At 39.1% G+C, this 14,681-nt stretch overlaps 3 protein-coding genes across 10 annotated transcripts; 1 reads left to right on the top strand and 2 right to left on the bottom strand.

The window, feature by feature from the left end:
* Nucleotides 1–25: 25 nt before the first annotated feature.
* LOC116180467 (long-chain fatty acid transport protein 1-like) lies at nucleotides 26–3,536 on the bottom strand. 6 transcript variants are annotated; one of them, XM_031500465.1, is made up of 8 exons: nucleotides 3,391–3,536; nucleotides 3,220–3,332; nucleotides 3,016–3,166; nucleotides 2,462–2,965; nucleotides 2,204–2,408; nucleotides 1,573–2,161; nucleotides 1,432–1,522; nucleotides 26–513 (listed from the first exon to the last, which is right to left on the bottom strand). In XM_031500465.1, the coding sequence occupies exons 6-8, from the start codon at nucleotides 2,010–2,012 to the stop codon at nucleotides 214–216; spliced, it is 831 nt and encodes a 276-aa protein (XP_031356325.1). In that variant the 5' UTR covers nucleotides 2,013–2,161; nucleotides 2,204–2,408; nucleotides 2,462–2,965; nucleotides 3,016–3,166; nucleotides 3,220–3,332; nucleotides 3,391–3,536; the 3' UTR covers nucleotides 26–213. The 6 variants fall into 6 exon arrangements, 2 of the variants coding, with proteins under 2 accessions (XP_031356325.1, XP_031356323.1); XR_004147128.1 differs by lacking the exons at nucleotides 26–513; nucleotides 1,432–1,522 and having other exon boundaries at nucleotides 1,576–1,921; nucleotides 1,968–2,161; nucleotides 2,213–2,408; nucleotides 2,462–2,684; nucleotides 2,728–2,965; XR_004147129.1 differs by lacking the exons at nucleotides 26–513; nucleotides 1,432–1,522 and having other exon boundaries at nucleotides 1,576–1,921; nucleotides 1,968–2,161; nucleotides 2,213–2,408; nucleotides 2,462–2,684; nucleotides 2,734–2,965.
* A 4,610-nt stretch (nucleotides 3,537–8,146) lies between these two features.
* Nucleotides 8,147–10,692, bottom strand: LOC116181393 (UDP-GlcNAc:betaGal beta-1,3-N-acetylglucosaminyltransferase-like protein 1). 3 transcript variants are annotated; one of them, XM_031501748.1, is made up of 8 exons: nucleotides 10,556–10,692; nucleotides 10,286–10,508; nucleotides 10,173–10,237; nucleotides 9,099–9,167; nucleotides 8,895–9,058; nucleotides 8,685–8,837; nucleotides 8,364–8,640; nucleotides 8,147–8,316 (listed from the first exon to the last, which is right to left on the bottom strand). In XM_031501748.1, exons 1-8 carry the CDS (start codon nucleotides 10,568–10,570, stop codon nucleotides 8,236–8,238), a joined length of 1,047 nt encoding a protein of 348 aa, XP_031357608.1. In that variant the 5' UTR covers nucleotides 10,571–10,692; the 3' UTR covers nucleotides 8,147–8,235. The 3 variants fall into 3 exon arrangements, with proteins under 3 accessions (XP_031357608.1, XP_031357610.1, XP_031357611.1); XM_031501750.1 differs by having other exon boundaries at nucleotides 8,379–8,640; XM_031501751.1 differs by lacking the exons at nucleotides 10,173–10,237; nucleotides 10,556–10,692 and having other exon boundaries at nucleotides 10,286–10,413.
* A 254-nt stretch (nucleotides 10,693–10,946) lies between these two features.
* On the top strand, nucleotides 10,947–14,441 carry LOC116180912 (probable RNA-binding protein 19). The gene is made up of 10 exons (XM_031501093.1): nucleotides 10,947–11,051; nucleotides 11,100–11,456; nucleotides 11,503–11,893; nucleotides 11,939–12,142; nucleotides 12,703–13,160; nucleotides 13,209–13,344; nucleotides 13,391–13,665; nucleotides 13,712–13,914; nucleotides 13,960–14,188; nucleotides 14,240–14,441. Exons 1-10 carry the CDS (start codon nucleotides 11,016–11,018, stop codon nucleotides 14,411–14,413), a joined length of 2,463 nt encoding a protein of 820 aa, XP_031356953.1. The 5' UTR covers nucleotides 10,947–11,015; the 3' UTR covers nucleotides 14,414–14,441.
* Nucleotides 14,442–14,681: the final 240 nt, after the last annotated feature.

Below are 14,681 nucleotides of genomic sequence, written 5' to 3'. Positions count from 1 at the left end.
CAACGTTAACGCGAACTATAAATGTTCACGTGCAACAAGTAGCGTTTAATTCCAAACGTTACGGTACGGCGTTGCAGATACGGAACTATAAATTCAGCTTAACAACGGTAAGAGGGCAGTGCCTATTCTATATACATACAAAATGATTTAGCAACGTAAATATAAAATCTACAGAATATATTTAACTGATGTAGGTACGTAATCATAGCACGATCAAAATCGTAATCTATTGTTTATCACGTCATTGTATATTTCTTTGGTTAATGGAATATATTTCCCCGAACTCAGAATGTAAATTTTGTCCTTAATCATATTGATGTTGAATCCCTCTTTCTGTAGTTTCACTTTCTTTAATTTGTACGATCCTGTCACCGGAAGAGCCTCAAGAACCCTTATAAAGGCAGGTATTGCGTACGATGGAAGATTTGATATGAGTTCATTTCCCAAGACATCTAATAGTAACTCGGCCTCTTTGTCTAGTATGGCTGCCATACCTATATCAGTTCCAGGTATCTAAATGCAAACAGTACATAGAGAAAAAAACCATGTGCGAAATTTTTGACAGAACAGCGTCCTAGCTTAAGTCAGATATTTAAAAAAACGTTATTGGCAGCTGTTATCTCGGAAAATTGCCATCGTACGTACACGAAATTTGAAGCAATTTTGTTCAAAAAACTGTGATCGCAACAGCCACATATAGCTCAAGCTAGGAAGCTAAAGTAGGATTTTCCTGAGTTTTTAACCCACAATAAACGTTGGAATTACGTGTTTATGTTAAACTGATCGTTGTATTTCACAAAAGATAGATTCTTGAGGCACAGTTATTTAAAAAATAAAACGAAAACCTTTAGTGAAAATCGTTTTTTTTTGTTTCCGGAATTGTGGTAGCTTACGTTTACATTGCGACACGTCAAATTTGGCCACTGTTTAAATTATTTTATCGAGTTTTGCACTATTAGTCGATAAGAAGTCCGTTAGTTTCATAACGAACAATTATAGAAGCATTACACGATATTCTGCGCCAAAAGTTGTAGAACCCAAAAATACCATCGGGTTTACCAAGAAAAACTAAGCAAATTCTTTCTAATCTTCCAAAGTACACTGATTGTGCGATAACTACCACTACACTACCAGCCCGCCGAATCCAAATCACGCACAGTCACATCAACAGATGATTTTGCATCGAATCGCTCATAATTCAATACTGACAATTTTTTAACAAGTAGAAAAATTGACAGAAAATTCTATGGCAGGGTTTTGTCCAGAAGAAGGTTTCCCAACAAAACCGATTTTTTGAAATCCTTCCTTTACGTATTCTCTCTTCCATTGATTGCTAATGCTATGTAAACATACTTAGTAATGACGTCATAATACACCGATTACGTTCGCGCAAACTAAGGAAAATCCTACTATAATAAACTTATCTATTACCTCAACCCCGTACACGTTAACTTGATTCAATTTTGTGGTTTTACATATTATGTCCTCGACTTCGGCTGTGGAAACATTCTCCCCTTTCCACCTGAATATCTCATGGCAATGAAAGATATTTTATCCCTTAATCATACTTGCCTAAATGTATCGCCTACACGATCTTGAAAATAAAAATACCCCAACCCGTCGCAACTCAGTACATCTCCCGAATTATAGTATTTGTCACCGATGACAAAGACGTCTGAAAGTATTTTTTTCTCAGAAGCATCCACATCCAAGTAACGAGAAAAACCGTCCAACGGTACTTTGGACCTGATTTCTCCTATTATCAGCCCAGGCTCATTTGAACCGCACCTAATACATCTACCATTAGTATCCCGGGTGGGTTCTCCCGTATTCGGATCATATTTGATGAGAAATATTCCCATAAGGCCTTTCAAGCGGTTTGGAATGCAACCAACGCTTCCCACCTTATTATCGATGTTCACTACAAACGACCTCTCTTGATGATGTTCTAGCACTAGATAACCCACCCAGTCGAAGATTTCCTTCGGTTGACCCATAAAACTCGTGGACATTTTCAATTTGGAATTTCTCTACGTACGCTTTCCATAAATGACGTTGTAAGCCAGCTCCAAATATGTATTTTACGTTGTGTTTGATAGCATCATCCTGGGGTACGGATAATAAGTATATATCGACACATTTCACCAATGTATAGAGCTACCTAAAATCTGTTGTTACAAGAAAAAACCGTTGCTTGAAGTACCTATATCACGTTGCATTTAAACTTGGCGTAGTCACTCCAGTAGTGGCTGGCGGAAAATTTGTCTTTCAGTACCAAGGTTCCACCATCTACTACCGTTAGCGCTATTGCTGCAGTTCCGAAGGAATGGTAGAGAGGCATGGGGCAATAAGCTATAACGTCCGTCCTCAGAAGTAGAGCTTCCATAAAACACACCAAGGTTAAGTATCTGCGTGATATAACATTAGTATCAGTGATACCTAGAATTTACTTATATTAAACCTAGTGTGTGAAACTACTACGGGTTTGGGAAATCCGGTCGTACCGGACGTATAAATGTAAAGCAAAGTATCGTTTCCTTTAATTTTGGGGAAACGTGACGTATCTCCTATCGAGCAGTTGTCAATTTCACGTTTAAGATTAGTATATCTGACATGTCCGCCATGATTGCGATCATACTCGAACAGCTCCATTTGGGCAAACTCACCCGCTATATCTTCAACCCCTAAAGTAACAAAATGTAACCGTGTCTCACACTTCAAACTCACCGCTACGTAAATTTGCACCAAATATCAATCCCCTGCAGTTACTAACCCTGATGCACTGGGCCAAAGAATGCCTCACTAAATTTGTGTTAATTAGGGCTGTCATTACTCCCAGTTTCGATATGCCCAACCATATGCAAGGGTAATCTGGACAGTTTTCTAACATTAAACTCACGCAGTCGCCCTTTTGGTATCCTTGGGCGCTGAAGTAATTTGCAACTTTGTCGGAAAGCTTTAGTACCTGCAAAACTGCGTAGTAATTAAATCCTAGTAGGTCCAGAGTTTTTATACATCTGAAAAAGTCCACGTTTCGTTTTCGTAAATAAATGCGGTTTTCTGTGGATACTTCCTCGCAATTTTGGAAAATTGTGTATAAACAGCCAGGTTATCAAAACGCCGCTTGCTGAGAAGTATCTTTATCCTTAAGAGGTTCCATGCTATCCTACAATAAGGTTGAAAATATGAATGTCTAAATTGTGGATTTAGGACCTTTACCTTAGATCGTTGCTAAAGGTCTTTATTGTTACGCAACCTTGTCGCCAAAGTTTCTTGGGTTTTAACAGTTTTGTTACAATTAAAATTGCAATGGCCACAGCCAGAAATAGTACCTAAAGTGGGCAAATTAGTTTTGTATTCAAAACAAAGAAGTAGCTGGGCATTACTCACCATTGCACACACCATGATGTTGCAGATTGCCAGCTAACTTATTTAAAAAAACTACTAAAATTAGCACATATAAAATAGACACTAAATTATTATGTTAATATAGCTAAGAACAGACTAAAGGTTATCCATCCAGATAAGCAGTTTTCTCTACAGATCATTAATCAATACTAGTTTATTATTGTAAATATTATTAAGTCGCGTCAATGGTCGAAATCTAATTTGTCTAAATTTAAGGCCGCGACGTCCTGCTAGTACATCGCCTCGTAGGTATACGGTTTTAGAGACGTCGCTAAAGTGAAAACTGCACGTTTTGTGCCCATTTTTACTCTCTACATTGTAATTAAAGGAAATTAGACCATATAAAAAAACATTGTATTTTTAAAGTTACTTTTATCACGAGATTGTATTAAGTTAACGCATTGTTGTAGAGGTGAGTTTAACTGAGTGGGGAACGTGAGTGAATCGCCGTATAGAATTGGTAACCAGAGAGACCATTTTGTTGAGAACCAAATACACAATTAACATTCCTAAAAGTAACGTGATAAAATGTGATGCAACTGGCCTTGCTCTTTAAGGTGTAATGACCTATACATTGATTGTTAATGAAATTTCTGCAAGCGTGTTCACTTTCACAGCCGAAACAACTAAAATATTGATTACTTTGGCACAGATCTAAGCATAATACACAGATTGCTAACCTTATGCATTTTTTGGGAAACAAATTTAGGTATACTTAAAGGCGCCCTCTATTGTGGAGCAGTATAAACATGTATCGTTTAAAACTGTAATATGATGCTTATGGATTTATGCGTTAGATGTCGCTGAAACAAAATTAAAGCGCTAAAGTTTACACAATTCGAATTCCTTAATATTCGTATTATTACAGTGATATGATATCATATGATAGGACTGATAGGAGGTACGCTGAGCCATAATTATTTAATTTAACACTGGAGCTACTCGTTCGTCGTAAATGAGTTATTTAAAGGGGGTACCTGTGGTCACAGATACACACGAACATAGGGCAGGTTCTTAAAGAATCGTGAAGGTTTTTTGAAGTGGGCGGAAATTATTTGCAGCTTTAAAGGTCTTGACAGATTGCTAATCGCAAAGGTATATACTTAAAAACTATATGTATATCTCTGCCATAATTAACGTTACACTCTTTACCACGCCGATAAGATTTGGAATACGTATGTATGTAGGTATACATATATGATCTCTTGAATACGTGTCTATAAACAAATCACAAAATAAATTCATCGATTACAAATATCAAATGCCAAAAATAACGAATTCGGATTATGCACACTTTTCCGCTTTAAATTTTTTGCAGCGACATTTGCAAAAATCAATAAGCGTCATATTACAGTTTTAAACGGTACATGTTTGTACTGCTCCGCAATAGAGGGCGCTTTTAAGTATACCTAAATTTGTTTCTCAAAAAATGCATGTTAGCAATCTGTGTATGTGTAGATCTGTGAGAAGTCTAATCGAAAAAGTACGAATTGTTTTGGATTCTACGCACCAAAATTAATAAGAAAAAGTGTTTTCTCGAGAAATTTTGGTGCAGTCGATTTTTGGTAAAGAAGGAAGGTAATAAACTGCCTTTTTTTGAGCCCCGAAAAAAATTGTCTCAGATCGATCCGGAAAAAAAAATTTCTGATAGAATGTGGCCTGTAGAATCCATAATTTCAAACAGTTCCAAGATTGGGCTACTAGTTCAAAAGTTACAGCCCTTTGAATTTTTTTTCGAAATTGGTTTCTAGTCTATAACTTTTGAGAAGTCTAATCGAAAAAGTACGAATGTTTTGGATTATAAGCACCAAAATTAATAAGAAAAAGTGTTTTCTCGAGAAATTTTGGTGCAGTCGATTTTTGGTGAAAAAGGAAGGTAATAGGTAACTGCCTTTTTTTGAGCCCCGAAAAAAAATTGTTTGTACTGCTCCGCAATAGAGGGCGCTTTTAAGTATACCTAAATTTGTTTCTCAAAAAATGCATAAGGTTAGCAATCTGTGTATGTGTAGATCTGTGCTTTTGGTCATTGTAAATAAACAAAATGGCGGTCGTATCCCAAGGTTATTTTATTTCAAAGGTTACCTGGTAACTATGTGGGCGGAAGCGGGAGGGACGGAATGTATACGTCATCGAGAATTCTGACATTGACGTTCAACGTTGTTTGTAGTCGCGCGGGTGCTTATTTTTCTTGAGTTATAGTTTATTTGTTTAAAATTTGTTGAATTTTGAAGTGCATAACGACATATTTTAGCTATAGATACCTGTTTGGTGCAATATAAAGATATTTAATTTGTGAATTTTGTGGGTTTTCATAGCCGTGATTGAAAGGTTAGTTCATCAATTATATGCACTTTTGTATGTTATAATTAAGTATTTTTTTAGATATGAGTGGCGGTAACACTAAAATTCCTCATCCTGGTGTAAATAAAATCTCGGTTTTTACGTTTCCCAAGGACCCTACCGTTCTTAAAGAATGGGCAAGAAAATGTTTCACATCCGGCAGCAAACTAAAATGTGCTGCGCCCTCATTGGCCAAAACGGCCAACCGATGAAAGCGTAGCGTCCCTGGCCGCAAACGTTTAAAAGCAGAGCCACGAACTCTGCAAATAGCCCAGTAAATAAAGGCCTAAAATTACCATTTGTCGCAACTAATTAGTGGAAAGCTGGATTTTTTATATGTGATACTACCTTAAGAGACAAGTATTTTCCCAAAAGTCCCCGCCTCTCCCCTTTGAGCTTTCCCCCCCAGCTCGCTCAAAGGTAGAAAAAACAGAGTTTTCAGATATTGACTGTAGAATGCTTAGTATTTATAACAGAGTGATAACCATTTTACTTTGTCAGCTCAGTCAGATCCAATTTCGACCTAGTAAAACTACCTCCAACCTCGAGTGCAGCTCAACATTTGTTGAGTGTTTATCTTCAAATTCAATTTTGGATAGAAAATAAACTTAATCCAAAGGATTGGGGTTGGAAGTACGCTACTGTGAGAGAAAATGGAATGACAAAAAAGGCTTTAAGGCCTGTTCCTAACACAGAGCCATTTGCCCCTAATGACTTACTGTATCTAATCTCATGCTCTTGCAAAAAAACCATGCGGAGATTACTGCAAATGCAGAAAATCCGGAGTTAACGGTTCTGCAATGTGCGAGAATTGCAACGGACTGTCGTGTCTCTCCAAACCTCGATGAAGATGCAGACCACTTAGCTACCTTGTAAAAGGTAAAGGTGTCCTTGGTGAGCAATCAAATATTTGTAAATATTGTAAGTAAATAGAAGAATATGTAACTATAATTTCTCTGTAAATAAAACTGTACAAATGTTCATTTGAGTGTGGTGGGTGGGTGGTCCGTGATGCCAATCAGACAAATAAATAAAAAAAACAATCCAAGTGAGATGGTGGCTTTAAGATGTAATATAATGTAGGAGCTTAAGTGGATTTTTGAAACGATAACGTGCGGCGGAAGCGTTCGAGCGGCACGCACGCGCTCTCTTAAGCGATGCTCTGTTGTACGCCAGTACAATCATAAGACTGATGTACCTACTATATATTTTTAAAGCTTAGAAGGTGTGCTACATATATGTGTTATATATTACATTTTTACTTCATCTTACAATTACAAAGTTGCAGAGCAAAAACCAAAGTGTTTTACTAAAAATTTCATTTTTTTTCACTTTTTAGTGGTATATCTGAAAAACCAAAGGTTTAAGAAAAATGTTTTTAAAACAAATACTGTACAGCATCTATTTAGGAACAATTTAAAAAAAATTATCACTCTGGCATAAATAATAAGCATTCTACAATCAATATATGAAAACTCTGTTTTTTCTACCTTTGAGGGGGGCTGGGGAGGAAAGCTCAAAGGGGAGAGGCGGGGACTTTTGGGGAAATACATGTCTCATAAGGTTGTATCACATATAAAAAATCCAACTTTCCACTAATTAGTTGCGACAAAAAAGTTTTATTGACTGGGCTAAAAGTGCAACGCAATTTCTGCTTCGACTGCACTTCAACAAAACAAAAAGCTCTCCACCTGCAAAACCAGGTCGCCTTGCCAGATCGACCTCGCGCCACACTCCATCAGTCAGAAGACCTGCATCTGGGCTCACCCCAACGACAGAGCTCGCCGTGTGCACCTCGGTTACCATTTTGTACATAATATAAATATACATTTTCCATAAAACGCAACAGCATTTTATTTGGCGTCATCCGCTAAAGAATGTTTAGAGTTTTAATTCCCAAAGGCTAGGTAATGGTACATAGGGGTGGTTCCTATTTTGTAGAACGCGGAATTTTATCCATTTCCACCTCTAAAATTAATTTGATTATATTTTCACAAGTACTCGTGCAATGTAAAACAGCTTACACACCACACTCATTTTTGCAATACTTTGATTGCTTTCAAAGGTTGAAGTCGATAAACTTCCAAGATTTCTAATATAAGATCCACCCTCATATACATATACCCATATAAATCCAAAAATATACTGCAAAAACTAAATTTTTTACCCCTTTTATTAGCATTGTAACCTATGAGCAATTTTAAATGTGAATTCTGGATGACGTTTTCCCGCCTTCAAAATGCAAGCATTCTATTGGTTTAGAGTTACCAGACAACCTTTCTAATAAAACAACCTTGGTCTTATCCCACCAATGGTAATTACAATGTGGTGCCACCAGAGGTCTCACTGTTAGTCTGAATCGCAAATTGCATATTCATATATAATAATGCACAACATGTAACAATAACAATAACATTTTAATAGGCAAAAAAATGTACAACAATGGGTAGGTATATTCAGATCTAAAAATGGAATCACATGGAAACATCAACCAAACATCACATAATCAACACCTTCGACTAAATTTAATGAGTTTAAATTGCTTTCAAAAACCCCATCGGTCATGTCCTGAAAGAAAAAAAGTAGGTGACAACTATCAAAACCATCCGGCATACCATTTTGACGCATACCACTAGAGGAGGTTGGGCGTCCTTAAAATGAATAATGGGCACTGGGCGCCCAGTCGTTCGCGTTTTCGCGCAATAAGGAACATACCTTCCCCCAATTAGCTTAGCGTTAACGTCGCAGAGCGCCACCACCTTTCGTCGATTGTCGCCGGTAAGGGAATTATAAAACTTCCTCCCCTGTTTGCCGGCGTTCCAAATTGTAAACGAGGTCCACTTGCAGAGATGCCGCTGCAAGCGCTCCAATCGCAATTTCCAGATGGTAGCTCTGAAATTTGCGAATTAGCGTAAACTAAGCGAGTCGGGCCGTACTCGTCAACTGAAAATGTGGCGGCGTTCGGATGATACTGGTAGACTAGCAGGCACTCGTCTACTCGAACTATGCGACCGCTCAAATCCAGATGTTTGTAGAAGAAGATTAGGTCCTCGGGTGTTCCTTTGGCTCCTTCGACAAAACCCCCAACTCTAAAAGTATTTCAAAGTTGTTTATCCAGTTATCTATAAATCCCCCCCCCCCAATACCTATCAAAGACTAGGCGATGGCAAAACCACGTCGGCATTATAATCGTAGGTCCGTGTGACGTGTAAATTTGGACGTTTAAGTCATCGTGCTCGAGATTATTGGCCCAAGAAGTATACCGTTGCGTTGACTCGGGTGGGTCTCGTACAAATTGGCTTCCTAAAATCTACACCTTTTTACCCTTCACTGGTATCTGATACCCTTACGGTATTTGATGGTTCTCGTAGCGCGCGTGTGTACTGGCTACAAATACGGTTTGGTAACATGATGTCATCCTGCGAAAGTAAATTGTAAATGTTAACAATACACTGCCATCTGGGCCATATTGTTCTGTGCACAAACACCTGTTCAGTAAACTCAAAACAAATCAACATTTAATTTTTCCTTGTACACGCCCGGCATTCACTATAAAGAAAAATCCTAACGTTGACTCTATATTTTATTGCTTTAGAAGATACCTACAGTGGCCTCGATCAACTCGAATAAAAAAATCTTACATGAAAACTCTATCTGAGTCGCACTTTGGGTTCGATTAAACACACAGTTAATTAATTGACAAGGACAAAGATTTTTTCCGCGAAACCCTAAAAGAAATTCAAATAACAATGCTTGAAGAGAGAGAGAGGCTCTTAGGATCTGTTTTTACACATATTACGGCCGCAAGCGTTCGACAGACAATTAAATACAGAAATCTTAATACTTACAGTTTTTAATAATTCAATAATCTGGTCGTTAGGGGCATTATTCAGTAGCATTTTATAATATTTGAAAAGACCAATCGATTTAGTGTACGACAACATCAAATATGCATATATAGAAATGGAGAAATTCGTGATTTTAGAAAATCTATGAACTCTAGCATGACGTGGTGTCTGTTGTGTTACACAGAAAAGACCTACAAACTTTGCGAAAACTTGCCCCCTTTTGGGACTAAAAAGGCATCTGAAATTTTTTTTAATCTTTGAAAATAACGAAGATATCACCGAAAAACTGAAACTGTCAAATTTCATTGTCCTTTTCCCTAGCTTAAATGGTTGGAAATGAACACATTATAATCTTTGCAAGGCTTTTAGGGTTGAGCCTTTAGTTTTCCGAATTAAGAGTTGCTAATAAAATATGAGCAAGTTACAAGCTATTAACGACAAAGTGTAAAAGAAATCAACAGAACCCATGGGATGCAACATTGTCACATTGCACACCGAAGCAAAAGGGAAAAGCAAAACAGAAGTATAAATACATCCTATACAGAGCTAGTGTATATAACCCAATCATAAACTTACAATGTCCTGGAAGCACAAATAATCACCGCTGCTAATCGAAACAGCTCTATTTTTGGCATAACCAACTGCAAAAGTTACACCACAATTACAAGATTTTGACATTTCAAGCTCACCTCCACTAGGACATCGTGTAGCATTTTTATGAATGAGAAACGGTACGTTTTTCTTTTCAAAATGAAGTCTCCATTCGTCAAGCAACGTGGCCGTGCTATCGCTACTGGCATCGTCACATACACAGACCTCTATATTAATTTCACCGATGGCCGTTTGGTGGAGAATTGATTCAAAACAACTTTTCAACCAGGGTTCCCCATTGTGTATCGGAATGATAACTGACTAAATGCAAAGTTGTAGGAGTAAATTTATGTGCGCTGTTAGCATACCACTTGGGGTGTCATTTGCCTCGCATGTTCTTCGTGTAGCAACTTAGTATTGTCTATGCCGGAAGGTAAAAATGGTAATTATTTGCAAATTGCACAGACCACAAAAAAGTGAGGTTAAGTGGTGTAATCTGTTCCAAGTAGGTGGCGTGGCGGTTAATCTGTATACTTTACATACAGGCAGGTTATTTCTATATTGCGATTATAATATGCATAACGGTGAATTAAATGCATTCGGCATTCGACACGTTTACATCATTTAAAACAGGATAACGAAACCACTGAAACAAGGTTAAACATTCTATCTAGTATTTAGTAATTGTGATTTGAAAATTATTTATATTAGTAGTTCAAATAAGAATCAGTAGTTCAATAGGCGCAACTAAAATAGTTCCAAGTGTTGGGCACGTTTCAAGTTTCCTAACCTCAAACTCCTATGCATAAATGACGAATTTGTTTGAAAATGTCTCGTTTGATAATAAAAAATTTGCCCAAAAAGGTAAAATAATCAGCTTCCCCTGACATTTAGTAAGTAACAGTGTTACAGATTACAGAAGATAAAATACGAGAGCTATTTGGAGTTATCGGAACTGTCACGGACGTTCAGTTAAAGTACACAGAGGAAGGAAAGTTTCGACAGTTTGCGTTCATTGGGTATCACACAGAAAATGAGGCGAACGAAGCTATTAAACAATTCAATAATACCCACATTAAAACCCATCGCATTCAAGTTGAGGCATGTAGTTCTCTTGGCGATGCAACGAAACCAAAGTCTTGGAGCAAATACGCAAGCGACAGTAACGCGTTTAAGAGAAATACTGAGGGGCACGCCATTAAAGAGACTGACGTACCTGAAACGTCAACAAATACTCGAAAGAAAAAGGAGTTGGAGCTGTTAGAAAAGGTATGCACAAACTAACAACTCCCCGACTGTAATGTGTGAATTTCAGTACAAAGATGATCCGAAATTTGAAGAATTTTTAGAACTACACGCTCCAAATGATAAAGGTCTTTTGTTGGAAACGAAAAACGTAGAGGAACCTGAAAGTGGCGACGATCAACGCAAGACCGCCAATCAGCAGGTGTCGGATGTTGACTACATGAAGTCTTTAATAAGAACGGAACCTCCACCGGAGAAAAAACGCCGAAATCTTCCTCTTTACACGATAAAATTGCAAAACGTACCGATCCACTGCAAAAAGAAAGATATTAAGGACTTCTTTCGGACGATCGCACCCTTTTCGATTAGGCTGCCGCGGAAAATTAAAGGAATTTGCTTCGCGACTTTCAAAACGGAGAAAAAATTCAAACGTGCCCTACTCAAAGATAAGAGCTTCATAAGTAAGTGTTACGAAAATTTAGCCTGGTGGTAAAGTGATTTTTTAGATGGTAAACAAGTTTCGGTGACCGCGTATAAGTTACCGCAGTCGGAGGCGAGTGCGACGAGCAATACCAAACGATCGAAGTGGAAGAGTCAGGAGGACGCGCTTAAAGACGAAGAGGACGTGGCGGAGTCGGGTCGGATTTTTATTCGGAATTTGTCGTACACGTGTACCGAGGACGTGATTCAGGAGTTGTTCGCAAAATATGGTAGGTACCAAAGCTCTAATCCTCAAATCCTTTGAGATATAGAACTAAAAATTAGAACGCTTCCATTATTTCACATATTTTGAGGTTAAAAAATTTTTTTTTGAGTGCGGTCGCCATCTTGAATTTTTTAAATGGCATCATATGTCAGCAGCCTTAACCGATCAAGTATCCAACAAATTTTTAATTAACACCTAGGCATCCATCGATAAAACTGCACGAAAGAAAGGCATTCAGGGCATACAGAGTACAGACAAAGTATACCACACACATGCGATTGATTGAAATATTAAATTGAATTACCTTAAAGGGTTAATGTCCTAATATCCGCTCATAACTACGATCTTTAACTGACACAACGCTTAAACTACTCCGTAAACGTTATACAACGCCTGAGCTTTACTCGAGCCAGCTAAACTTTCTTCTACAAGAACTTTACAATCCCCAAACACTGACTGTCTGTCACAAAAAGGCTAACCGTTTTCCGTCAGTGGAAAATTACCGTCTCTCCTCCATACGTCCCTTTTATTTTACACGGTGCCTAATAATTCCTCATTTCCCAGGCCCGATTACCGAAGTGAACTTGCCGATCGATTCGGTCACACGTAAACTGAAAGGTTTCGGTTTCGTGACGTTTCTAATGCCCGAGCATGCGGTCAAGGCGTACACGGAACTGGACGGTTCCATCGTACAGGGTCGCATGCTGCATTTGCTACCGGGAAAGGCGAAGGCGGACGAGACCGACTCGAAGGTCGACGAGTCGACGAATTACAAACAAAAGAAGATCGCCAAGTTAAAATCGCAGGCGGGATCGTCGTACAATTGGAACTCACTATTTTTAGGACACAACGCTGTGGCGGATGTCATCGCGAAAACGTACGGGACGTCGAAGGAGGCGGTCTTGAATCCGCACGGCGATAGTAACGCGGCCGTTCGTTTGGCACTCGGCGAAACGCAAATTGTCGCGAGCACAAGGAAGTACTTGGAAGCCGAAGGCGTGCATCTCGACGCTTTTAATAATGTACTAAGTTTTGAAATTCTCCAGCGTTGTCAAAGCGAATATTTTTAGGCACCCACAAAACGCTCGAAAACTGTGATATTAGTGAAAAATTTGCCCGCGGAAACGGAACTCGCCGAATTGCGCGAACTGTTTCAGAAGTACGGCGTGATAGGCCGCATCATATTTCCCCCGAGTGGAATAACAGGTTTGTATCTCGAATGATGGTGGTGAAGCAGCAAGTTCGCTTTTAGCAATTGTCGAGTTTCTTGAACCGTCCGAGGCGCGCAAGGCCTTTATGGGGTTGGCGTATTCCAAGTTCAAGCACACTCCCTTATACTTGGAATGGGCCCCGGCTGATGGCTTAAAATCTCTGGGCGCAGCTTCAGACACTGTAACAGTCGACGCAAAGGTGGAAGAGACTCCCGAAGTTAAACTCGAGGAAGAGATTGAGGAAGAACCCGAGCCTGATACGACGCTATTTGTCAAGAATCTTAATTTCAGAACGACTGATGCCGGTTTACGTCAGGTACCGTGCGGTAAAGGGAGACATTACAAAATAGTCAAATTTTTAGCACTTTGCACCTTGCGGTAAGATACACTATGCCAATGTCGCAATGAAGAAGGATAACAGGAATCCATCACTTCAATTATCGATGGGTTACGGCTTTGTACGGTTCATTCATAAGGCCAGTGCGAATAAAGCACTGAAAGAGCTGCAGAATAGCACACTCGACGACAAGATCTTGGAAATTAAGCGATCGGAACGAACTCTTGCGTAAGTACTCGCGCTATGGGATTTAATTGCATGTAAATTCCCCAGAAATGAGGCAGGCTCGACGCGGAAGTCTTCCAAAGTGACCAAGCAAACCGGTACCAAGATCCTCGTGCGAAATGTTCCATTTCAGGCGAAACACAAGGAGCTGTTTGAGTTGTTCAGCACGTTCGGCGAAATTAAAGCTCTACGGCTACCAAAGAAAATCTCCACGGGCGAGGGCGGCGATCATCGAGGGTTCGCCTTTGTTGATTTTTTTACAAACGCGAACGCTAAGGTGAGGTTTTGCGCGCTAGCCCGCCGTTTGTGACTTGTCGGTAATTTTCAGAGTGCCTTCGAAGCGCTCGGTCAAAGTACTCACCTGTTCGGTAGACGGCTCGTTCTCGAATGGGCGTCGCAAGAAGACGAAGAGGTGGACGCGATCCGTAAAAGGACCGCCGAACATTTTCAAGAGGAAAAGGAGGTTAGGTCGAAGAAGAGTGTGTTTAATATTGAGTCATAGTATGTTCGAATAAAGAATAAATAACCTATGGCTTTGAATAAATATTGGGAAGAAGTAGAGGACAGACGCTCAGCGATTGCTTTGACCCGTTTTAGAATTGAGTTGAATCTCGACTTTGAGACAGGTACCAATGGGTCCTAGTTGCGGAGTTGAGAGTCAAAAGCAATCCTGGCATTAGGTGTCGTAAATTAATGTAGGTAGTTACAGTTATTTTTCAACCCCGAAAATGTTAGTTTACAAGGAACAAGTTAACTTCAAAAACAAACAT

The sequence above is a fragment of the Photinus pyralis genome, unplaced genomic scaffold, assembly GCF_008802855.1.
Source record: "Photinus pyralis isolate 1611_PpyrPB1 unplaced genomic scaffold, Ppyr1.3 Ppyr1.4_LG9, whole genome shotgun sequence".
Classification (NCBI taxonomy): Eukaryota; Metazoa; Arthropoda; class Insecta; order Coleoptera; family Lampyridae; genus Photinus; species Photinus pyralis.
This window is presented reverse-complemented; position numbering and strand designations above follow the sequence as displayed.

Excerpts from the sequence above, each read along its gene's own strand:
- LOC116180467 (XM_031500463.1), bottom strand. Across the intron at positions 2,966-3,015 it reads AAACGTGGACTTTTTCAGAT|GTACTAAAGCTTTCCGACAA; the intron begins GTATAAAAACTC and ends GCAGTTTTGCAG. Across the intron at positions 2,162-2,212 it reads ACGCCAAGTTTAAATGCAAC|GTAGCTCTATACATTGGTGA; the intron begins GTGATATAGGTA and ends AACAGATTTTAG.
- LOC116181393 (XM_031501748.1), bottom strand. Across the intron at positions 8,641-8,684 it reads GCCACATTTTCAGTTGACGA|AGCTACCATCTGGAAATTGC; the intron begins GTACGGCCCGAC and ends CGCAAATTTCAG. Across the intron at positions 8,317-8,363 it reads TAGTGGTATGCGTCAAAATG|GACATGACCGATGGGGTTTT; the intron begins GTATGCCGGATG and ends TTTTTCTTTCAG.
- LOC116180912 (XM_031501093.1), top strand. The coding sequence starts at position 11,016 with ATGTCTCGTTTGATAATAAAAAATTTGCCCAAAAAG. Across the intron at positions 13,345-13,390 it reads TCCCCCGAGTGGAATAACAG|CAATTGTCGAGTTTCTTGAA; the intron begins GTTTGTATCTCG and ends GTTCGCTTTTAG. Across the intron at positions 13,915-13,959 it reads CGATCGGAACGAACTCTTGC|AAATGAGGCAGGCTCGACGC; the intron begins GTAAGTACTCGC and ends TAAATTCCCCAG.